Source organism: Mesoplodon densirostris, chromosome 4, assembly GCF_025265405.1.
Source record: "Mesoplodon densirostris isolate mMesDen1 chromosome 4, mMesDen1 primary haplotype, whole genome shotgun sequence".
NCBI classification, from domain to species: domain Eukaryota; kingdom Metazoa; phylum Chordata; class Mammalia; order Artiodactyla; family Ziphiidae; genus Mesoplodon; species Mesoplodon densirostris.
The window spans coordinates 29031662-29055186 of NC_082664.1; the positions used below are offsets into that span (position 1 = coordinate 29031662).

The following is a 23525-nucleotide window of genomic DNA, read 5'->3' on the forward strand; positions in this document are numbered from 1 at the left end:
CTCCGCAACGGGAGAGGCCACAGCAGTGAGAGGCCCGCGTACAGCAAAAAAAAAAAAAAAAAAAAAAAAAAAAAAAAAAAAAAAAAAAAAAAAAAGAATAGAGCTATATAGTTTCTCGGTCTTTTCCAGCTCTGAAATAATACTATAGATCTCTAAGATGGAAGCCTTTGGATTTATTAATTAATTGAGTACCTAACATAAGCCAGGCACTATTCTTGCCATGGGGATACAGCAGCAAACAAAAATAGACAAAATCCATACCTTCATATAGCTTACATTCTAGTGAGAGAAGATAGACGATAAGCAAATAAAATATATATTGAATTAAATGGTAGTACGTGCAAAGGAGAGATGAGAGAAGGGGAAAGAAGAAAAAAACAAAATTGCTAGAAACAGCTTTTCACGCCATGCTAAAACGGGATAAGGATTGAGAATTCGGGGTACTAGTGAGAAGAGACCTTGGGACACATGAGTACCGAAGCCGGGAACACCTGGTGCGCATGCGCACTGGGGTGTCAGGACGACAGGATGTTCTCGGCGGGGCAGCTGAGAAGCGCATGCTCGCGGGCTCGCGCGTGCATGAGCCTCGCGTGCACGAGCCTTGCGAGCCAACGTGCGCGCGTCCGGCGTCCGAGGCGGTTGGTGTCAGGGAGTTGTTGAGGCGCCATACGAGGTGACTTGGGGAAAAGCACGCGACGAAAGGATGATTCCGGGAGCTCTTCTACCACAAGAAGGGCCCTGGCGACTGCTGCGGGCCAACTTTACGGGCCCGCTGCGCAGGGGCTCCGGGAGGCCCCCTGGCCTGTCTTCAGCGGGGCGCCCGAACCTGGGCAGGCTGGGGTTTCTGGTTGCCAGCTGGGGGAGGGGATGGGGGTGGAGCTTGGGTCTGGCGGGGTAGGCGGCCTCCGCCCTGCTCCCCGAAGCTTTCTTATTAGCTCAGAACCCGGATGGAGTCGTCCCATTTGTCCAGGAGCCCTGAAAGGACTGGGATATAATCAGGAAATCGTTGAGTTGGGTAGCAGTCGGAATACTTATTAAACGTTTACCTCTCATTTTTTGCCGGCTGCAAAGTTCATGACGTTAGACATCGTCAGATCTGCAATTATCACTCTGATTTTACCGGGTTTGAAAAACTAGCCCTACCACTTGCGAGAGGTCCCCCCCCATGCTGCTCTCAGCTGTGAAGGGAGGGGACCTTTAATTGCACTATAATCTTATTTTTTTTTTACCTGTCAGAAAACTTAAAATCAAGTTTAAACAGCCCCTTGCCATCATGATTATTGCCAAGGTAGTTTGAAGCCATCTGTAAAGACCAAAATACAAAATAATAGTAAGGGCCTTCTGAAAACTTATCAAAGTTATACATGAACAAGATTTAAAAATCAAATACAGAACGGCTTATAATGACAAGGAATTTTCCTGCCCTATCCTTCCCCATTCTTAGTCTGTTTCCCCTGAGATAACTACATTTAGCCAATAATAATAATTATTATTATTAATTTTAATCTCTTCTTGACAATTTTATTTTATTTCCTCTTGTTCCTTCACCCTAGTTATTACAGTGTCTTAACACTTCATTATAAGTTTTTTCTAAAAGTCATGGTTATTGTGTAATGTATAAATGTTATGAAACTAGCTTGGACTTTTTCTTCATGAATAATTTCTAGCTAATGTTTCTTAGTGGAATTTAGGCATCTGTTTTTGGTGAAGTGATTAGCATTTTGAACATGTCTTTGCAGGTCAACTTCAAGTGTTATTATGATTTCACTTTAGGGCATATGGGATTTAGAGAGGAGCAGTAAAATTATGAAATTATGAATGCTGTTTTGGATGTTAAAATCACTGCACCAAACAAGAGCTGTGTGATCAGCCTAGAGATCAGAGCTATAATTTGTTTTGTTTTGTTTTACAATGTGGTTTACTAAGAGATTTCATTTACCTCAAATATTTCTTTATAAAGCTTGAGAGAAATGGTTGATGCCGTGTAACTCCGAAGCTTTAAATGTGTGTGTGTGTGTTTTGTTTTGTTTTTCCTCCCATAGGCAATTATTTCCAGTCAGAAAAGGGAACCAGTGCCTGGCTTTCTCACCAGCTTTCTACCTGCCATGATCAAGTGCTTGTCAGTTGAAGTACAAGCCAGGTTGCGTTCTGGTTTGGCTATATGCTCCTTAGGCCAGTGTGTTGAGGAGCTTGCCCTCAATAGTATTGATGCTGAAGCAAAATGTGTGGCTGTCAGGGTAAACATGGAAACCTTCCAAGTTCAGGTGATAGACAATGGATTTGGGATGGGGAGTGATGATGTAGACAAGGTGGGAAATCGTTATTTCACTAGTAAATGCGACTCTGTACAGGACTTGGAGAACCCAAGGTTTTATGGTTTCCGAGGGGAGGCCTTGGCCAATATAGCTGACATGGCCAGTGCTGTGGAAATTTCATCCAAGAAAAACAAGTCAATGAAAACTTTTGTGAAGCTGTTTCAGAATGGAAAAGTCCTGAAAGCTTGTGAAGCTGACTTGACTCGACCAAGTGCTGGGACAACAGTCACCGTATATAACCTGTTTTATCAGTTACCTGTAAGGAGGAAATGCATGGATCCTAGACTGGAGTTTGAGAAGGTTAGGCAGAGGATAGAAGCTCTCTCACTTATGCACCCTTCCATTTCTTTCTCTTTGAGAAATGATGTTTCTGGTTCCATGGTTCTTCAGCTCCCTAAAACCAAAGACGTATGTTCCCGATTTTGTCAAATTTATGGACTGGGTAAGTCCCAAAAGTTAAAAGAAATAGATTTTAAATATAAGGAGTTTGAGCTTAGTGGCTATATCAGCTCTGAAGCACATTATAATAAGAATATGCAGTTTTTGTTTGTGAACAAGAGGCTAGTTTTAAGGACAAAGTTGCATAAACTCATTGACTTTTTATTAAGGAAAGAAAGCATTATATGCAAGCCAAAGAACAGCTCTGCCAGTAGGCAAACAAATTCAAGTCCTCGGCATCGGTCTAACCCAGAACTCCATGGTATATATGTAATCAACATGCAGTGCCACTTCTGTGAGTATGACGTGTGCCTGGAGCCAGCAAAAACTCTGATTGAGTTTCAGAACTGGGATACTGTTTTGGTTTGTATTCAGGAAGGAGTAAAAATGTTTTTAAAGAAAGAAAAATTATTTGTGGAATTATCAAGTGAAGACCTTAAGGAATTTAGTGAAGAAAATGAGTTTAGTTTATTTAGTGCCACTCTTCAGAAGCAAGTGTCCTCTGATGAGAAGTGTGACCAGGTCAATTTCCAAGAAGCATGTAATAATATTTTGGATTCCTGTGAAATGTTTAATTTGCAATCAAAAGCCGTGAAAAGAAAAGCTCCTGTAGAAAACATAAGCACACAGAATTCTAGGGATTCGGAAGCTATCAGAAAAAAGACAAATGATTCATTTTTGTACACTTACAAATCCGATGGGCCAGCCCATAGTAAAATGGAGTCATCTTTACAAAACGAAGATAGCGCTTGCTCAGAGTCAAGGATCTTAGAACAAGAGACAGCTGAAGCATCAGAATCAGGAGCAAATGAGAAACATAAAAAATCTTGCTTGGAACTTAACTCTTCAGAAAATCCATGTGGAACCAGTTCAGAAATGTTTGCAAGCCCTTTTCAGACACTTTATCACTTTGAGGGGAGTGGAGAAGGTCTAGAAATACAGAAAGTAAGTACTACTGCTAATGGCATGGCTGCCAACATCCTGAAAAATAACAGAATTCAGAATCAACTAGAGAGATTTAAAGACGCTACTGAAATGGGATTTGCAAGCCCTTTTCAGACACTTTATCACTTTGAGGGGAGTGAAGAAGGTCTAGAAATACAGAAAGTAAGTACTACTGCTAATGGCATGGCTGCCAACATCCTGAAAAATAATAGAATTCAGAATCAACCAGAGAGATTTAAAGATGCTACTGAAATGGGATGCCAACCTCTGCCTGTTGAGACAACATTATCGGGAGCACATGGTGCTCAGAGAGAAGAAGAGAAAAGAAAAAAAGAACCTAGTAATTGTGGAAGAATAAATGTTTTTAGTTATGGGCAAGTTAAATTATGTTCCACTGGTTTCATAACTCATGTGGTACAAAATGAGCAAACTAAATCAACTGAAACAGAACATTTATTTAAAAATTATGTTCAACCTGGTCTTGTGAGTGCCAAGGAAATATTTGGAAATAGAACATGCCATTCATTTGAGACTCCAAACACCAAAGATTTAACCACCACTTTAAGTAAAGAATTTGCTCAACTGCCCAACAAAAGATTGTGCAGAACAAATATAAGTTATGGGCTAGAGAACAAACCTATAGCAACTTATAAAAATTTTGCTATTTTTCAGGAAAGTAGTAAAAAATCGCACACAGGTTGCTTACTACCTGACACATCCTCTTTCTCTTGGGGTAGACATGTTTCAAATGGTAGTAAGAAAACAGGTAAGTTGATTTGTTCTGCCAAACCCATAGCTCATAAGAAGCTAAGCTTAAGTTCACAATTAGGATCTTTAGAGAAGTTTAAGAGGCAATATGGGAAGGTTAGAAATCCTCTGAATACAGAAGTGGAGGAAAATATCACTTTAGAAATCACTACCAATCTCAATCCTCAGGTTGAACCTGACATTCTGTGGAAAGACAAAAACCACTTAGACAACTCTGGTATTTGTAAAATCACTACTATGAAACATGATGATTCAAATAGTAGCTGTCAACCAGTAAGTCACATGTTTTATTCAGAAAAGTTACCATTCTCCAAGGAAGACAGTTTGGAAGAACAGATGCCTTGCTTAAGAGAAAGCCCTATAACTCTACAGGAGTTATCTCATTTTAACAGAAAGCCTTTGGATATTGAGAAGTCACCTGAATCACTAGCCTCTAAATTATCCAGATTGAAAGGCTCCGAAAGAGAGACTCAAACAATGGAGATGACGAGTCATTTTAATGAACTTCCACAATCAGATCCCAGTAGGAAAGACAGTGACTTGTCCAGTGGGTTAACCCTAGATTCTTGTAAGTTATTTCAAAACGAGCATAAAAAAACAGAAAGTGTCAACATCCCAATGTTGGACTCTGTCACACAGGGTAATCCCTTCAATAAAGACAGTGAAACATATTCTAACAACAATACAACAGAGAACTCTGTGATGTCAGAAACTCCTTTAGTACTACCCTATGTTCATTCTACAGTTATCGGTAAGGATTCAGATGTTCTTATAGCTTCAGAACAACAGATCGGAAGTCCTGACTCTCCGAGTAGAATGTTAGTGAGTCACAGAGAAGATTCCACAGCTGGCCAAAATGGAACTTGTTGTCAGAGTGAGGAATCTATAGCAAGAACTTGTTCTGAAAATGAAGAGTCCAACACATGTTCTTTGGATTGGCAGCAGCATTTTGATGTAGCCCTGGGAAGAATGGTTTACATCAACAAGCTAACAGGACTTAGCACATTCACTGCTCCTGCTGAGGACGTTCGGGCTGCTTGTACTAAAGACCTGACAACTATAGCTGTGGATGTTCTACTTGAGAATGGTAAGTATATGGTGTTCACTGGCATGAATGCTTTGGAAGGTGGGAATAATGGCTGAGGAGTAAGGTAATCATGTTCAAAGAGATTATCTCAGCAGACAGAATATTTTGAAGCTTAATTATAAAATGTATGTGAAAATCCTCCAGGTCTATTATTATTTAAACATAAAAATACAGTGAAAGAATGATACAGAATGGAAGTGTATGTATATGTGTCTATGGGTATAGGTATGTGCAAGAGGGTGAGACAGTTTTTAATGAAAATGGTGCTATTGATAGTTGAGAAGATCTACAGTGTTCCCCTACCCCACTTTCCCCTCTCTCCCAAACACACAAGTCTCTAAGAAATTTGTCTTTAAAGGCACCTGCAATGCCACTGTGGTATTTTTCTAGAAGTTGCTCTCTGCAGCTCCCAGGTGAAGGGCCAGAATGATCCTGTAATCATCCTAGGTTTCCCAGGAAAATCTATGGCTCAGTACAGTAGTATATTTATAAACTTTTTTTTTAAAGAAAAAAACTTGACCATAAATTTTGGGGAATATAGTTTAAGTATGTATTTTTATAATCATACTTTCCAAATGTACTTTATTATAATACGTATGCTAATAATCTTGATCTGGATAAGTGGCTGTTATTCAGAAAGACAATAATGTGGCTTTTAGATCAGACCACAAGGCCACATTGGAGCTTAGGCTAGGACTCTGAGTTCCCAGGTCTCAGTCAGCATTAAAAGTGACATTGTTTTGGCAGCGTGTTGAAAGCCAGATGTTGGGAGATGGTAAAACTGATTTCCATCTGGCAATAATCTTGGTTTTGCATCAGGATGATAAACATTAAATGTTCATCTGTATTAAAAGTCTTGAATGTTGCAAAAGAATGTAAATAGTATGAAGGTAATTGCAAATTAACTTATAAGTTAGGATAAGTATCTCTAACAGGAGGCTGTGATTTATTTAAGGTTAAATAAGACTTTTATTTTTCAATGGTTTCCAGTTTTTTTTCTTGTGAAAAAAATAATCACTGTAGTAACTTGCAAAGTATTAAATAGAAGAAAACCCTTTTCTTCAGTACTGCTCCTGAGACTAGCAGGCGGCTCGTAAAGACACACGTGTTTTTCAACGTATGTAGTTTTGTGTCCTGATTTATAGTGAATGCTTATCAGAGGTAAATCTAAGGCACTGGCACCTTGTCTTCCTGAAACACAACTGCTTCTGATATGGTGACAAAAAATAACTAGATCATATTAAACTGAGATGGTTGTTGCTAAAACAAAGGGGGACAATCTTGGCTGCCATACTCAACCTAAACATTTGCTCCTGTTAAACAAATCTCAATGTGTAAAACACTTCAACCTGCTCAACGCCTGCGTTAGCAAGTCTTGTGGTGAACTTTTGAGAGTAATGTTAAGTCAGAGATTCATAATGAAAAATTAAGTAGTTAGGGTCTAGAAACTAGTTCGAAGAAAAGATGGCTTCTGAGCACCCTCCTTTCACAGGGAGGGTTACCTTTCTGGAAATGGCTGGTGCGTAGCAGAACAGTAGGACTTGTTGAACCACACATAAAACATCACATGAGATGAACTGTTAAGAGGTAAATTTAATTGCACAGAAGAGAGGATCTATAAAGGTAATTTTAAGGAATAGTGTCAATCTCCAAGCCCTGGTAGTTTTTTTCTTTAAAATGTCTTTAACGCTGTCCTTTCTGTTAATAGTGACACAAGCTTATTTCACCTCACACTTTACTTTTATCATTCTGAATTTATCTCTCTCCAGTTTTTGTCCAACAGATTTATCTTTTTGAAATAATAGTTTCATCATGTTTTGCCCCTGTTCAAAACTGTCAAATTCAGCATTGTTCCTAAAACTCCAATTTTATCATCCTTCAGAGAGGAGGGTAGAATTTGGGCCAGATCTTACTGGACTTTGGAATTTAAGTTGAGAACCTTTCATTCATTCATCTATTCATTTATTCACTCATTTGCTGGTCATTCACACTGTGTTTGGAGCTGCCACACTGCAGATTAACTGGCTTTGCTTTCAAGAGTCCACAGTCTATTAGGGAGGACAGCCATCTAAACAATTATAATATGATGAGATAAATGCTAGATACATACTGGGCACACACACATAGAGAGAGACATATATTGGGAATAAGAGGCATGTAAATTGGGGATCTATTCTTCCTCATTCTGTCTGATATAGAAGCTAATAGGACTAAGCATTCATGCAGATTCCTAAGTTAGCAGAATAATTTCATTAAAGAACTTCTGACTCAATCTGTTGTTTAGTAGTCTGCCTTATGTCTTAATTCAGTTTGTGCAGAAAGAGATTTTATGTAACTTTATTTTTTAATAGTTTATTTTTTGAGTTCAAATGTCTAGATTTTTCTTTTTTATATTTAGGATCTCAGTACAGGTGCCATCCTTTTAGAAGCGACCTTGTTCTTCCTTTCCTTCCTAGAGCCCGGGAAGAGAGGACTGTGATGAGACAGAATAACAGAGGTAGGGGCATTAACAGAGATTGCCAGAACACCTAGTACATACTGTGCCACCTAGCTTAAAGAAAACAAAGCAGGGTTGTGTTATTGAGCTTGATCAGTGACGGCTGTGCCTTCCTGGAACCAGGAATTCCCCATGGTCCTATTTACAGCAGAACTAAGTAATTCAGTGCATTTAGATCAGAAATTACTTTTCCAGACGAGGTCAATACTGTGTGATCATGCAGTCTGTGGTGTCTTGTGACTGAGAAAATGTTTCTTATTTTTAAAGATTGGAGCTGAGTCCATATTGCATTAGTTTTATATAAGCAAAATTCTTATCTGCAAAAAAAGCTACAGACATTTATCATTTTTCTTTTCTTCATTTCTAAAAATAGATAAGGTATATTTTTACCTAAAAGAAGTGAGACTACTAATTTGAACTGGTTTTTCTTCTGGACTTGTATTCTGAAATATCTGGTGAAAATTGTTTGGAGAAAAAGCTATAGTGCCAGAAGATACAGTCATCAAGTTTAGTTTAAAAAGTAACAGATCAAAACAATTTAGAGATACAGCAAACACTGCACATTTGCAGAATGTGGGAACAATGTGTCTGATCTTTGGTCTTGAGGCTGCACCACACCAAGCATGAGACACCATTCACCATTCACCCACTTCCCTGAGACTCTTGATGCCAACTTTACTTGTCCCCTTTTGCTGTAGCTACTGGGGACGGTGCTGTTGGTCCCGAATCGCTTCAGTCTTTGTTCTCAGAATGGGACAACCCAGTATTTGCCCGTTATCCAGAGGTAGGTCTGCAGCAATTTTTCTTTGCTTGTTATTTAAAAATTTGAATTTCATTTAAATTGGGTATGGGCATGAATGACTATATTCATTTGTAATTATGAATGGCAAGTGAGCATGTTTCCAAATAATTTATTTGGAAATTAATATTTACTGTAGAGAGGAGGAATCAGAATTCATAGCAGTTTGGAAGCTCGGACATTTTGGATTAGACATGTGTAACCACTTTGTGAATAGTGAATGTGTTTACCACTCTCAGAAGCCCTGACTTGCAGCTTTGGCAAAGTATTTAGGGTGGTGGTAATAAAAACTGTTATCATTAGATAAAGCAGTGAATCTTCTGCTAGAGGAACAGTTCACCACTGGACCTGAGTATGCATCCTCTCCTCAGTGGGTTATCACACAATGTGCTTTGTGTGTTGTAATACGGGTGTAGAGTATATGAGCATTTGTTACTGATTCATCAGTTAAGATGTCTTTAAGGACTTGCTCATGAAGCGCAGGCATATTGTTATTCTGAAAGTATTGGTGTTTGTCTGTAATTTTGTGTATAAACAAAAATTATTATTTAAGAGTAATAATTCATAAAGCCTTTTGAATTTTTATAAGTTCCCTGAATTCAACCCACCTCTAATAGGTTCTGTGAACATGAATGTTTGTAAAGCACTTTGAGATCTTTGGTAAAACAGTTCTGCAGAAATAAAAGATTACAATGTAAATGACGTTTGATCTGGGTCTTTCTAGGTTGCTGTTGACGTTAGCAGCGGCCAGGCTGAGAGCCTAGCAGTTAAAATTCACAACATCTTGTATCCTTATCGTTTCACCAAAGAAATGATTCACTCGATGCAGGTAAAAGATTGACTTTAAAATCTCATTAAAATATGTATATATATATATATATATATATATATATATATATATATATATAATACCTAAGCTAGACTAACTCTTGTGAAATTGGATTTATTTGATGATATAGACCATCCTGGTCAAGGCACATGTGTTCTTTTTAATCTTACTGAAACTTTTATCATCAGAAGAAAAAGCGAAGGATTAATTATAATTACAAAGAAAAAAGTGTCCTTTGTAGTGTGAGCAGGTTTGGAGGGATGAATTATGGATTCAGGCTCACAGTTTCAAGGATTATATATTGACTTTCTATGTTGACAATAATTTGTAAATCAACTAAGTAATGTAGAGACATTGTCCTTAACTGTGCAACAGTGCCCCTTTTTAAATGACCCTCTATTGTATGAGGCTACAAATGATATGGCTTAGGAGACCCCAGACTGAGGAGTTCCATTAACAGAAGGGACCCCTTCTCTCATCTGCTTTTCTAGTTTGCCCTCTCTCTGCACCACTCAGGCTGTCTTCATCTCCTTATTTTCAGTATGGAAACAAATTAGGAGGTTAGACAGATCTAGGCAGAGTAGAGCCACCAAGGTCTGAAGCCACCAGTGGCTTTTAACTTACTGCTTTAATGGACTAGCTCCTACAAGATGGGTTTCCTTGCTTTTGCATACATTTTCCAAATTTTTTCCAGACCTATTTGTTAGCAATCTCTGGTCATATTAATAAATCTCTGGTCATATCACCTGTTAATAAGAGTCATTCTGTTGGGAACATTTCAAGTCTACTCTGAAGTTTTATTAGCATAACCCTCTTAGATGCCTCAGTCTGTTTCCTTGTAGTCTCTCCTTTTGTCTTCTGATCACTCTACTTGCCTATTCATTTTCCTTCCTAATGACTCCCTCAGGTTCATCAGCACCTGTCCTCAGTCTTAGATATGAATGTTATAATGCAAACAACTTTAAATTAAGTACAGTTTTATCTCTCTCTATGCAGATAAGCCTTTGTTAATCTTTATTTAGTATTGTACCACTTATTTGAATGTATGGCAGGTTCTCCAGCAAGTGGATAACAAGTTTATTGCCTGTGTAATGAGCACTAAGACTGAAGAGAATGGCGAGGCAGGTAAGAATGAGGTTTAGCCTCAGTAACCAGCTGGTCTTCTTTTTTTTTTTTTTAATTAATTAATTAATTTTTTAATTTTTGGCCGCGTTGGGTCTTCGTTGCTGTGCGCGGGCTTTCTCTAGTTGTGGTAAGCAGGGGCTACTCTTCGTTGTGGTGCGTGGGCTTCTCATTGCAGTGGCTTCTCTTGTAGTGGAGCACGGGCCTTAGGTGCGCAGGCTTCAGTAGTTGTGGCACATGGGCTCAGTAGTTGTGGCTTGCGGTCTCTTGAGCGCAGGCTCAGTAGTTGTGGTACACGGGCTTAGTTGCTCCGTGGCATGTGGGATCTTCCCAGGCCAGGGCTCGAACCCGTGTTCCTTGCATTGGCAGGCAGATTCTTAACCACTGTACCACCAGGGAAGCCCCAGCTGGTCTTCTGACAGCCTCCTTTTAAGGTTATTTTTTTATATACAATACAGTTTCAATGATTTGGACAGATTAGGGAAAACCAATCTAAATTAATATTATGAAACAACAGTTTTAAAGTACATTTAGTTTTATATACATAGACATGTATATACATGTTAAACTATTAAGAGTGGTTACCTTGGGAGTGAGAATGGAAATGGGCAGAGGGGAAATTTCATCTTTTACTTTTAAAAATATTTTATAGTCTTTGACTTTTTAATAATGTTTTAATGTGTTCCCTTTATAATAATAGAAAGTTTATATGATGAACTCTGATAGATTTATCAAGAGTTACATATAATCTCTTGGTGACCTGCTTTAATAAAACAACAACAATTTGTAAGTAATAACATTAACTCATTCAACAAATATTGATTGAGTGCCTATTGCATGCCGGGGACTGTGCTAGGGATACAATGGTGGGAGAAAATATTCATGCAAGAGAAACAGATAGTTACACAAACAATTAAAATTTTAACTCTAGTGTTATGGAGGAGAGAAACAAGATGCTGTAAGAATCTGTATTGGGAGATTTGATTTAGTAGTGAGGTCAGGGAAGGTTGTGTGGGTAAAGTGAGATCTGAAGTATAAGTTAACTAGGTAAGGAAAGGAGGGAGGAGTATTCTGGGCAGAGGGAATAATATGCAATTTGTGCTTTCCTCTCCTTCAGTGATAGGAAGCAGGGCAAGCCCTTCCTTGTGTGAGGGCAGGAGACAGGCTAGACAAGTAGGTTGCAGCCAGATCTTTTTTTTTTTTCTTTTTTTTTGCGGTACGCAGGCCTCTCACTGTTGTGGCCTCTCCCGTTGTGGAGCACAGGCTCCGGACGCACAGGCTCAGCGGCCATGGCTCACGGGCCCAGCTGCTCTGCAGCATGTGGGATCTTCCCGGACCGGGGCACGAACCCGTGTCCCCTGCATCAGCAGGCGGACTCCCAGCCACTGCGCCACCAGGGAAGCCCTGCAGCTAGATCTTAAAGACCAATTACAAGCTTTGTCTTCGTCCCAACACCAACTGGAAACAATTGAAGGCTTTTTGTTTTCTTTTTTATTGTTTGTTTTTGCAGCCGCACATGTCACATCACATTTGCATTTTGAAAATACTGCTCTGGCTGCAGTGTGGAGCCTGGAGCGGGCGTGGAGATGGAGTCCCAGTAACTGCAGAGAGACTGTTAGGAGGATGTTGCAATATCTAAGAAATGATGGTTAGCTGGGATCAGGGTGACCTAGAGAGAAAGATATTTAGGAGATAAAGTCAGCAGGACTTGGTGATGGATTGGATATGGGGAAGGTATATCAAAGATGACTCCTGGTTTTCTGACCTACGTAACTGAGTGGATGACGTTGCAGGACGAGGTTGGAGAAGAAGCAGGCAAGAAGGGTGAAAAGCATGAGTTCAGTCTGAAATCCCTTTGAAATGTTCAAGAATGTGTCAGGAATATTACAGGTCTAGGATGCAAAGAGCATTCTGACATGGAGATCTAAATCTGAGTTGTCAGCATAAAGTCAGTCACTGCAGTCATGTGTATAAATTTTATCACCTAGAAGAAGAGTGAAGAGTGAGGAGGGGAAGAGAGGTTCTAAATCTAGAGTAATTCCGCCATTTAATAGCTGGGTAGAAAAGGGTGAACCAGCAAGAGAGATTATGAAACAACAGAAATAGGAAAACAAGCAAAGGTTGTGTTGCAAAGCCAAGACTTTGTACTAAGTGCTGCCGAGAGGTTAAGATGAGGACCAAAAATATCTGTTAGATTTCCAGAAAGTGGAGGTCAGGGATTGCAGATGAGAGCTGTTTCAGAGAAGACATAGGACAGGAGAGACTCCAAAATCTGTGACATGGAAGAGGGACTAAGGAGAGTGAGGGTGCGAGAAGGCTTTTTTTTTTTTTTTTTTTTTTTTAACTGGGAGACTCTTGAGCCATTTACAAGGAATGCTTGATCCTGTCAGGTTCTGGAAAAGGCCTGAGTGGCTGAGTCCTGAGCACCACTGGAGGAGTTGGCTCCCGATGGGCAGACCTGCAGGCGAGAGCTTCTAAAGTTTGAAAGCAGTTCATTCTCTTTGTATTTCAAAATATTCTTTTTTATCTTGTTTACAGTATAAATTTATTTAGTAAATGTCATTACAGATCAAAAGTAAAGTAACCAAAAGTTTGTCGTACTTATCATAAATATAGAATTAGTGAAGGTCAAATTCTAGTAGTCTTACTACTTCTAGAAAGTGAATAGATTGTTTTCTAAAGATTTGATTACCTGGAATTCTTTCTTGTTTAATACCAAAATCTCTACTAATGGCACCTGAGATGGGTGTAGCCACAAAATCTCCAGATATTTAAATTTCTCTTGAGATTCTGGATTGTTACTGTATAGGTTAGCTGCCATCAAGGAGTACTTTTATATAAAGAATTTTTCTAAATCAAAATATAAGTATTTTTATTGTTGCTCACAAATACCAAAAGCAACCTATTCCTATAATTGATTTACTTTTATTTTAATATTTACACATTTTTTAATGGATAAATATTGTTTTACATTATTGTGAAATTAATGCCATATAATGGCATTTTTATTGCATGTTTCCACCTATAATAAAATTCAGTTGTTCAGTTATGATCCTCTAAAGAATAAGGATTCATTCATTTATTGAGTGCCTCTTATGTGCCTGGTGCTATTATACATGCCAGGAATATAACAGACAAAAATCCTTGCCCTGATGAAGCTTCTATTCTGTTATTTTGGAATATCAAAAATACAGCTTTTGGGCTTCCCTGGTGGCGCAGTGGTTGAGAGTCCGCCTGCCGATGCAGGGGATACGGGTTCGTGCCCCGGTCTGGGAAGATCCCACATGCCGCGGAGCGGCTGGGCCCGTGAGCCATGGCCGCTGGGCCTGTGCGTCCGGAGCCTGTGCTCCGCAATGGGGGAGGCCACAACAGTGAGAGGCCCGTGTACAGCAAAAAAAAAAAAAAAAAAAAAAAAATACAGCTTTGACATGAGTAAATTACCTTCATATATTCTGCTTCATTCAAGGAATGGAAAATGTCATGAACATTTTGTAGACTATAAATCATTCCTCCAGGGCTTCCCTAGTGGCGCAGTGGTTGAGAGTCCGCCTGCCGATGCAGGGGACGCGGGTTCGTGCCCCAGTCTGGGAAGATCCCACATGCTGCAGAATGGCTGGGCCCGTGAGCCATGGCCACTGAGCCTGAGCGTCCGGAGCCTGTGCTCCACAACGGGAGAGGCCACAACAGTGAGAGGCCCGCGTACAGCAAAAAAAAAAAAAAAAAAATCATTCCTCCAGAGTCAGGTACAGGATTGATTTTGTAGGGTCCCTGACTCTTGGTAATTCACATTGGCTCAGGTTGTGAGTTTGAGGTTACTCCCTTGTAATTTATTATTTATTCCATTGTTCTGCCCAATACAGGATGTTCAGTATTCATCACAACCAGCTGCAACTCCTCCTATCCTCAAAGGAGTTTAAAATTCAACATTTGGGGGCCTGTTCTGTGGTTGAACATGCTGTCAGAAAAATCATAATCTTTTTATTTTTCAAGTCAGTAGCTCTTACGCCATGAATTTGATGGTGTCATACAATTTTTTTAATCTTTAGTAGAAATAGGAAAAACAGGCATTATCTAGTTTGATCAAATTCAAGAGGAGAACTTTTATTTCAATATAATCAGTAACAATAAACCTCAACCCTTTGGCCAAAAGTAATAAAATTACAAGCTAAAAAGATGTACTAATGTAATTGAGAATCAGTCCTCCTGCCAGTGAGAAAGGGATTTATTTCCCTGTAGGTTTGGCTTTGGGGTCAGGACATTCTGCTTCTCTCTTGCACCTGAGAGTATAAAGCCTTGCTACTCAAAATCAAGGTCTGTAAATAACATCACCTGGGAGTTTGTTAGACTTGCACAATCTTGTGTCCCACCTCTAACCTACTGAATCAGAATCTGCATCTTAATAAGATCCCCAGGTGATTTGTCTGCTGTTCCAAGTTTGCGAAGCCTGAGTCTAAAGCAAGGCAAACTGTGGCCTGGGGGCCGGATGCAGCCATAACCTGTTCTTTTTTGTTTGTTTGTTTTTTATCCAGAATGTGTTTATTGGGATGGTTTCCCATTCATCTTGATTCCAGGGGCTTTTAGTACTGCTTCCGTCTGAAAGAGCACCCTTCTGTAAGCCTTGTTTTTCCTCCTGTAGGCTGGCAGAGAACGGTAGAGCAGCCAACACACAAAACTACTGTTTGTGCATGGCTAAAGATGGTGGTGATTTTATAGCATAACCTGTTTTTGTACAGCCAGGGAGATAAGAATGGTTTTTACTTTTTTTTTAATTGACATGTAGTTAATTTACCGTGTTACATTAGTTTCAGGTATACTACATTTTTAAATAGTAAAATAAAAAGCAAAGGAAGAGTTATATTTTTTGACACATTAAAATTATATGAAATTAATATTCAGTGTCTGTAAAAAGTTTATTGGAACACAGCTACAATATTCACATGTCTATGGCGGCTTTGGTTCAGAATGAATATTTGAGTAGTTGTGACAGAAACCATGTGTCCCAAAAGCCTAAAATATTTACTGTCTGGCCCTTCACAGAAAAATATTGCTGACCTCTGATCTAAAGTGTAGTAGAATGCTTCATGGGTTCTGGGGCAGCTTGCGAATCAAGGTCAGCTGATTATAAAATGTGTGGTTTAATGATCCTTCATTGTATCAAATTTGAATTAATAAATCAAAATCAGTATTTAAACATTAAGAATGTAGGGCTTTCACCATGTTTTAGAAATGAAATACTAATGAACTAAAGAGTTTTTCATCAGGGGTACATTTGTTGTAGTTTTTCCCATAACTTTAACTTTTTAGGAAATAAAAGATGCAGTTGTTACTGCTCAGTTTGTATGCTTCTCTTTTGCTCATGTTGTCAAATAGTTTGAATTAAGCTTTTTCTCCCTCAACACAACATGATTATTTTAATCTTGACCTGAGAATTTGAAACCCGGTGGTGCTTGCTGGTCTTCTAGGTGGAAACCTGCTAGTCTTGGTGGACCAGCATGCTGCCCATGAGCGTGTCCGATTGGAGCAGCTGACCATTGGTAAGAATCTGCTGAGGACTAGGAAAGATTCGAGACTCCCCAGCAGAATTAATGTACCTGAAGGAGTTTTTCTAACTGTGACTGTTGTGAAAAAAGATGAATTGTACATTTTAAAAAATGAAGCTGAAGCCTGCTGGTATGGCTTCTTTTATAATTGAAAGAATGTAGTAGTTCACTTTGCTAATTCAAACATGCGGGTCTTAACACATGGTCAAAGGCATATTTGCTGTATCCTTATCATCAACCCTAAAGACTAGGCTACTTTATTACAACTTTCAGCACAAAGATATGCCCCTCCACATGCCCATGTGATCTTGGTTTACCTTCACAGTTCATCAGGAAGAGACTACCAAGCGGCTCAGAAGGCCCAATATATTGTTTTTATTTTAAAATTTAATTTGTTTTTGAATAGGTAGTATAATCCAATAGGCTCAAGTCTGAAAGGTACAAAAGGGAATAAAATAAGGTCTCTTTTCTACCCTTGCCCTTCATCCAACCTAGTTTCTCCCCAGAGGCAACCTGTATCACTAATTTGTTATGGATTCTTCCAAAGTCAACATGTGCTTTTTAATCTTTGCTACCCATTTTTCTCATATGAGGCAGTCTGTTCCCCAAGGTGTAAAATACCAGGAAAATCTTTACTCCTGTGGTCAAGTAATAAAAAACCCAAATGTTGTAGAGTTAGGTGAGGACCTAGGGAGGTATTTCATGGACTAGAATGGCAGTGATGTTACTTCCATGTTCACTTTTCCTTATAAAATGAAGACCTAAGAGTTGGGAAAGATACAATAAAAAGTATTAGAAAAACTTTCTTGCTTTAGGCCCTGGACCATTTGACTGATTCTCTTCAGAGCCTGGGAAATCCTTCTGGAAGAATGAGGGAGCCTTCTTGAGCCACTGGGTTGTGAAGTAAACCCCTTTTATCTCCCCAGTAATCCATATTAGTCAGCCTCTGTTACTGAAACCACATTTGTTGACTAGCTACAGGAACATCGCATTGTTCATTTGAATGTAAGATTAAGTCTTATATTTCTTATTTAAGAAAATACTGCTAAAATGAATAAACAAACTAGATACTTACTAGTTTGACTTTAATAATGGAAATTCAAAGCCTAAAACTGAACATTGAACATGCTGCTAAGCATTATAATAATTCCATGACTGTCTTCATTTTTATCTGAATCTGGAAGACTTCACTTCCTGCTCTTAACCCATTCATCTTTCTCTCAATAGGTTCCTATGAGAAGCAACAGCCACAAGGCTCTGGTCGAAAAAAATTACTGTCTTCCACTATAAGTCCTCCACTAGAGATAACAGTGACAGAGGAACAAAGGAGACTCTTATCGTTAGTACCACCATGAGGTTGTGATGTTGCTAATGTACATTCTCTGGCCAGGGTATAAGCATAACTGTTGTTCCTTACCTCAGTTGAGGCACTGAGACCAAGAGAGGTTACATGACTTGTTCAAGGTCATAACAAGTTTTAAGTGGTGGAGCAGGCACTCAGATGCAGGTCATCTGACTCCAAATGCTGTTCTTTCCACTATATCACAGCTATTGAGTATAGGATAGAGTTTCCCTGATAATTTTTTCCAGCAGTTGGCTTAGAGTACTCTTACCATTTCTTGGAACGGTCAATATTTATGCCGTGCTGTTTCTGAAAGTGAAGTTACTGCAGTAATTGCTTCCATTCTGCTTTGCCTTGGTACATTCTAGATTCTTAGTTTTTGTTACCATAATCATACTGGGAAGAAAGTAAAACACCAGGCCACAAGGAGGGGGCAAATCATATAATGAGCCACAAGATAGGACATTTTCCTACTTCGGGGTGGCACAAATTATTGGAAATAAAAAAGAGAGAATTGTCTCTAAATTTATTTAAGGTTTGGGAATATGCCACTGCCAATAAATCTTTTTCCCTGGGATATAATTTATATTAGAGGCAGATCCATTTATTTACATCCCGTTAATCAGGACTTCTCAGTTTCTCTGGCTGTTAATTATCTCCCTGCTTTTAATGCTGATTCAAAACATTCTTAGCCCTTTTATTTGTGCCAAACTTCTTTAAGTGCCAGCAAGGAGAAGTTAGCAATTCCTCAGTGAAGAATAAAAAATTTAGGAACAAGACATAGAAACAAATTGACATAGAAACAAATTGATTCTCTCAATGGAAAAGAGGAAAAAAAAATGAAGGTTACTGTAATTCAAAAAGGAAATTTGATAGTAAAATCTAAATAAACAAGCCTAAGTGTGAGAAAAATAGTGTAAGTTTTAAAGCTTGTGGCAGCTTTTGAGAAACTATCAAGCATTTGGAACTGATACTGAAATGTGAATGAAGTAATTCTTTTACATTTGAGGTTATCTCTTTAGGTGTTACCACAAAAATCTGGAAGATCTGGGCCTTGAAATTATATTTCCAGACACTAGTGATTCTCTGGTCCTTGTAGGAAAAGTACCACTCTGTTTTGTGGAAAGAGAAGCCAGTGAACTTCGAAGAGGGAGATCTACTGTGACCAAGAGCATTGTGGAGGTAAGACACAGCTGCAAAAGCCGAGAAAACTGCTGAATGCTAATAACCTCTTACTTTGTTCAGAAATTCTCTATATTCATCTTTTATTCAACAAGCATTTATGAAATAACCTGCTGTGTGCCAGGTGCCAGAGATTCAAAGATGAATTAGCTCAAGGTGAGGGAGAAGGACATTTAAATAATTATACTGTAATGAAATTTGGCCAGCAGAGGTATGTTCAAAAGTGCTATGGAAATACAGAATATTTACTGTGCCCAGGAGGGTGGAGGTCAAGGAAACTATCACAGAAAAACATTTGTTTTTTTGTTTGTTTGTTTCAGGAAAAGTCTTATAGAACAGTAGGAGCCTGCCAAGTACAGAAGAGGGGATAAGGTCATTCTAGACAGAATAACAGATATCAGAGACTTGAAACAGATCCCGTGCTTAGGGAACTACCAATACACATGGCTCGAATTAAGATACACACAAGGTGGTGGTGGGCCTAGATGAGGCTAGATAGGTTGTCAAGCCCAACTCATAAAGGGATTTAGCATATTTAGCTGAATAGTTTGCATTTCATCCTGTAGGCAGCCAATGAAGAGCAAAATGCACTTCAGCACTGCATTTAAAATACTTTACTTACGTGTTTCGTTTTTTTAAAACAATTTATTTTGTATTTGTTGTCTTTTCTTTCCTCCTTTCCTGTTTTCTATTAGAGTTTTCTTTATTTCTCTTTTTTTCCCCTCTACTGGTTTAGACGGGGAATTTTAGCTTGCATATATAACACAGTTTAAAGGTAATTTGTTATTCTGTTCTCTTCATAAACCGTACACAAACCTTACCACCCTTTCTCTTGTACCACTTTTCTCCCATCTTCCATTTCGTTGCCTATTTTAATTCCACCTTGTCTTTAATCCCCCTGGTAGACCTTAATTTTATAGTAAATGTTTATTTAGCTTAACCAAAGTGTTTTCCATTCTTTGTTCACTATTGCTTCTTGCATCCTATTTATTCTTTGTGTTCAGTTTTCTTTTCACTGAAGTAAATCTCTTAAAAGTTCTTTTGTTAAGAGTCCAGGAATAAAATATCTTTGAAAACATCTTTATTCCACCTTCACATTTGCATGATTGTCTAGCTAAAAATAGAAGTCCATATTCTTATTTATCCCTCAAGCATTTCAAAAATATTCTGTTACTTCTGACATTCTATTTTTGCTACTGAAGTCCATTGTCAATTTTATTATCATTACTTTGTAGGTAACCTGATTTTGTCTCTGGTTGCTTTTAAGATTTCTCTGTCTTTGGTGTTCTGCCATTTCCCTATGATATATCTTTGTGTGGATTTATTTTGATTTCCTTCTTGAGATTCATTTTACGTATTCAATTTGGAAAATATAGTTATTATCACTTCAAACACTGCTTCTTCCCCCCTTCTCCCTCTTGCCTCCTAGAAATCCTATCAGGTGTCTACTGGACCTTATCATTCTATTCTCCATGTCTTTTGCCTTCTCTTTCATATTTCCCATGGTTTTATCTCTCTGTGATGTATTCTGGGAAATTTCCTCATTTATCTTCCACTAAACTAAGTTCACTCTTCATCTACTATTTAATTAGGTGTTTAACTTGTCCACTGGGTTTTTTATTTCAATGACTATTATTTTTTTCCAGAAGTTTTATTTGGCTCTTTCTCAGATCTATCTGTTCTTTTTTCATGGTGTCCTTTTTTATTCATTGTGGTTTCTTAACTCCTTCTTTAGCTCTTTCTGTTTGGAGCACAGGAAAATCCACATCAACTCAGTCTATCATTTTTTACAGAAATCTGAATTACTTTAGTAATATTTAAAAATAAAAAGTAAAAGATAGATTTAGTGGATAAAGTGTGGGATACATGGATATAGGAAAGATTTGAGGTAGAGAGCAGTTGAGAGGCTCGTGCACTGGTGCAAGTAAGACAGTATGAAGATTTGACTAAGTCAGTAGCAATGGGAATGGAGAGGAGGGGCATATTTGAAAGGTAGAATCAAGAGGACCTGGTGAGCAAGAGAATATAAAAGAGATAAAGGAGAAAAGATAAGTAATGATTCTCAGGGTTCTCACTCAGATGGCTAGAGGGATGGTGCCGTTGACAGAAAAAGGAACCAGAGGAGGAGAAGTACACTTGGCTAGGGAGTTAGATTATGAGTCTTAGTTTAGACACATTGAATGTGCCTTCAAATGGAGATGTCCAGTGGATGGACAGACTTTGAGATCTAGCACTTGGGAAAGAAGTCAGGGCTGTAGTATCTATTTGGGGGTTAACAGTATACAGTTGGCCCTTGAACAACATGGGTTTGAACTGTGCGGGTCCACTTATACTCTAATTTTTTTCAAAAAATACACACTACACTACTACAGGATCTGCGGTTGGTTGAATTCCCAGATGTGGAACCATGTCTACGGAGGGCTGACTGTAAGGTTATACAAGGATTTTTTACCACACAGAGGGTTGGTGCCCCTAACTCCTGTGTTGTTCAAGGGTCAACTGTATATATTTTGATAATATCAGAAGCTGGAGAAGGGTCTAACAGACGTGCAATTGTTCAGGGAGAATATGAAGAAAAAAAGAGAGCCAAGCATGGAGGCTGTGGAACACCAGCATTCAGGGTGTATATGTTTTGGCAAAGGTCCAGAAAGCTACTGCTGAAAAGAGACTGTAAAGGATGATTGGAAATATTTGGTCAGAGAGGAGAAGGAAAACCAGGGAAAAGTAATATTGCCACAGCCAAGGGAAGTTTTAAACAGGAAGGGAATGGTCAACAGTGGTCGGAGAGTAAAGCCTGAGGAGTTGGATTTGGCTGTCAGGGGACACTGCCTGCCTTGTGGAATCTGTTCCTAGGGGTGGGCAGGGGGTCAGGAGTGAGGGAAGGGAGAAAGGGGAGCTAAGGAGCCCTCTCTTTCCAGGACTTTGGCTACATACCAAAGAGATGGGGGCGACAGCTAAAGGTTAAGGGTGTCAGGAAGTATGGGGCAGGACACAGGTGGAGGAAAGGTTTTTGTTTCTTTTCAGACGGGAGAGACTTGAGCATGTTTGTAGTCTAAGTGTGAGAAGACATTTGAGAGGAAGAGGCAGCTAACATGCCAGCTTTGGGATCATCTTGACTTTACCCTTCCCAGAATTGCCCTTTGATCAGACCACCTCTGCTTGGCTTTCAGCAGCGCTCTTTTCTCCCAACAGAGCTTATTTTCTCCAAGCCTCCTCCTCCAAATTGTCTTAAATCCAAGAGATAGGATCTGTTAGAATCTTTTATAGTAATTCAATCCTTAAGTATTTAATGAGAAAATTATAATGAAAACTTTTCCTAAAGTGACTTCAAAGAGTACTGGCAAGAAGTTTACCTCAAACTGAAACAAGGCTTATGGTTTCAGCAAGTCTTGATTATGTTAAGTCAGGCCGATCAGGAGAGATTTTGTTGATTCTGAAAGAAGCTGGAACAGTTCTGGTATCTTGAAGAAGAGGTAGTTACTTGGATCTAGCAGTTGAAAGATCACTAAGACATCTTTCTATAAAGTTCTATCCTCTAGCCTAATGAATGAGCCTTTTAAATATTACATTATCTAGCATTAATGTTCAATTTGAAATTGAACATTTGAAATATGAAATGAATAGAGAATAAGATCCGTTTCCTCTTCTCCATGCTTACAGACTGATGTTTTACAAGTCCCAGATATATAAACACAAGAGAGAAGAGCAAAGAAGTTAGGTTTGTTCTGTACCCACACTAAACTTTGTTAGTGGGTCAGGTATTATGAGACATCTTTCTATTTAGGTTTGTTTGGGAGAATATGTGGCTTTTAAAAAATACATAGTATCTACCAACTAGCTCTTGGTAACTGTGCTCATTTATAAGTATGGTGGACTAGTCTGTAAATGAGGCAGGGAAGAGAATTTTCTTTTTTTTTTTTTGAAGTTTTAAACTTTTTAATTCTTTTTATTTTTATTTTTTTAATTGGAGTATAACTGCTTTACAATGTTGTATTCTGCTGTACAATGAAATGAATCAGCTATATGTATACCTATATCCCCTCCCTCTTGGACCTCCCTCCCACCCCCCTCCCCCATCTAGGTCATCACAGAGCACCAAGCTGAGCTTCCTGTGCTTTATAGCATGTTCCCACTAGCTATCTATTTTACGCATGGCAGTGTATATATGTCAATCCTAATCTCCCAATTTGTCCCACCCTCCCCTTCCCACCCACCGTGTCCATATGTCCGTTCTCTACATCTGTGTCTCGACTCCTGCCCTGCAGATAGATTCATCTGTACCATTTTTTTTCTAGATTCCACGTATATGTGTTAATATACAATATTTGTTTTTCTCTTTCTGGCTTACTTCACTCTATATGGCAGACTTTAGGTCCATCCACATCTCTACAAATGACCCAATTTTGTTCCTTTCTATGGCTAAGTAATATTCCATTGTATATATATACCACATCTTCCTTATCCATTCATCTGTTGTTGGACATTTCGGTTGTTTCCATGTCCTGGCTACGGTAAATAGTGCTGCAATGAACTTCAGGGTACATGTGTCCTTTTTTTTTTTTAAAAAACATCTTTATTGGAGTATAATAGCTTTACAATGTTGTGTTAGTTTCTGCTGAATAACAAAGTGAATCAGCTATATGTATACATATATCCCCATA

The 23525-nt window shown here is 38.7% G+C and overlaps 1 protein-coding gene across 4 annotated transcripts in view; it reads left to right on the forward strand.

Moving 5' to 3' along the window:
- Window positions 1-629: 629 nt before the first annotated feature.
- MLH3 (mutL homolog 3) overlaps window positions 630-23525 on the forward strand; it is a 28951-nt gene continuing 6055 nt past the window's right edge. The window contains exons 1-9 of one of the 4 annotated variants that reach the window (XM_060095806.1): window positions 630-673; window positions 2043-5553; window positions 7952-8050; window positions 8749-8834; window positions 9574-9678; window positions 10731-10803; window positions 16263-16334; window positions 17568-17679; window positions 18705-18864. In XM_060095806.1, the coding sequence (XP_059951789.1) occupies window positions 2106-5553; window positions 7952-8050; window positions 8749-8834; window positions 9574-9678; window positions 10731-10803; window positions 16263-16334; window positions 17568-17679; window positions 18705-18864 (4155 nt within the window). In that variant the 5' untranslated portion in view covers window positions 630-673; window positions 2043-2105. The remainder of the gene's footprint in view (window positions 674-2042; window positions 5554-7951; window positions 8051-8748; window positions 8835-9573; window positions 9679-10730; window positions 10804-16262; window positions 16335-17567; window positions 17680-18704; window positions 18865-23525) is intronic. The other 3 variants (XM_060095807.1, XM_060095808.1, XM_060095809.1) reach the window with 3 other exon arrangements.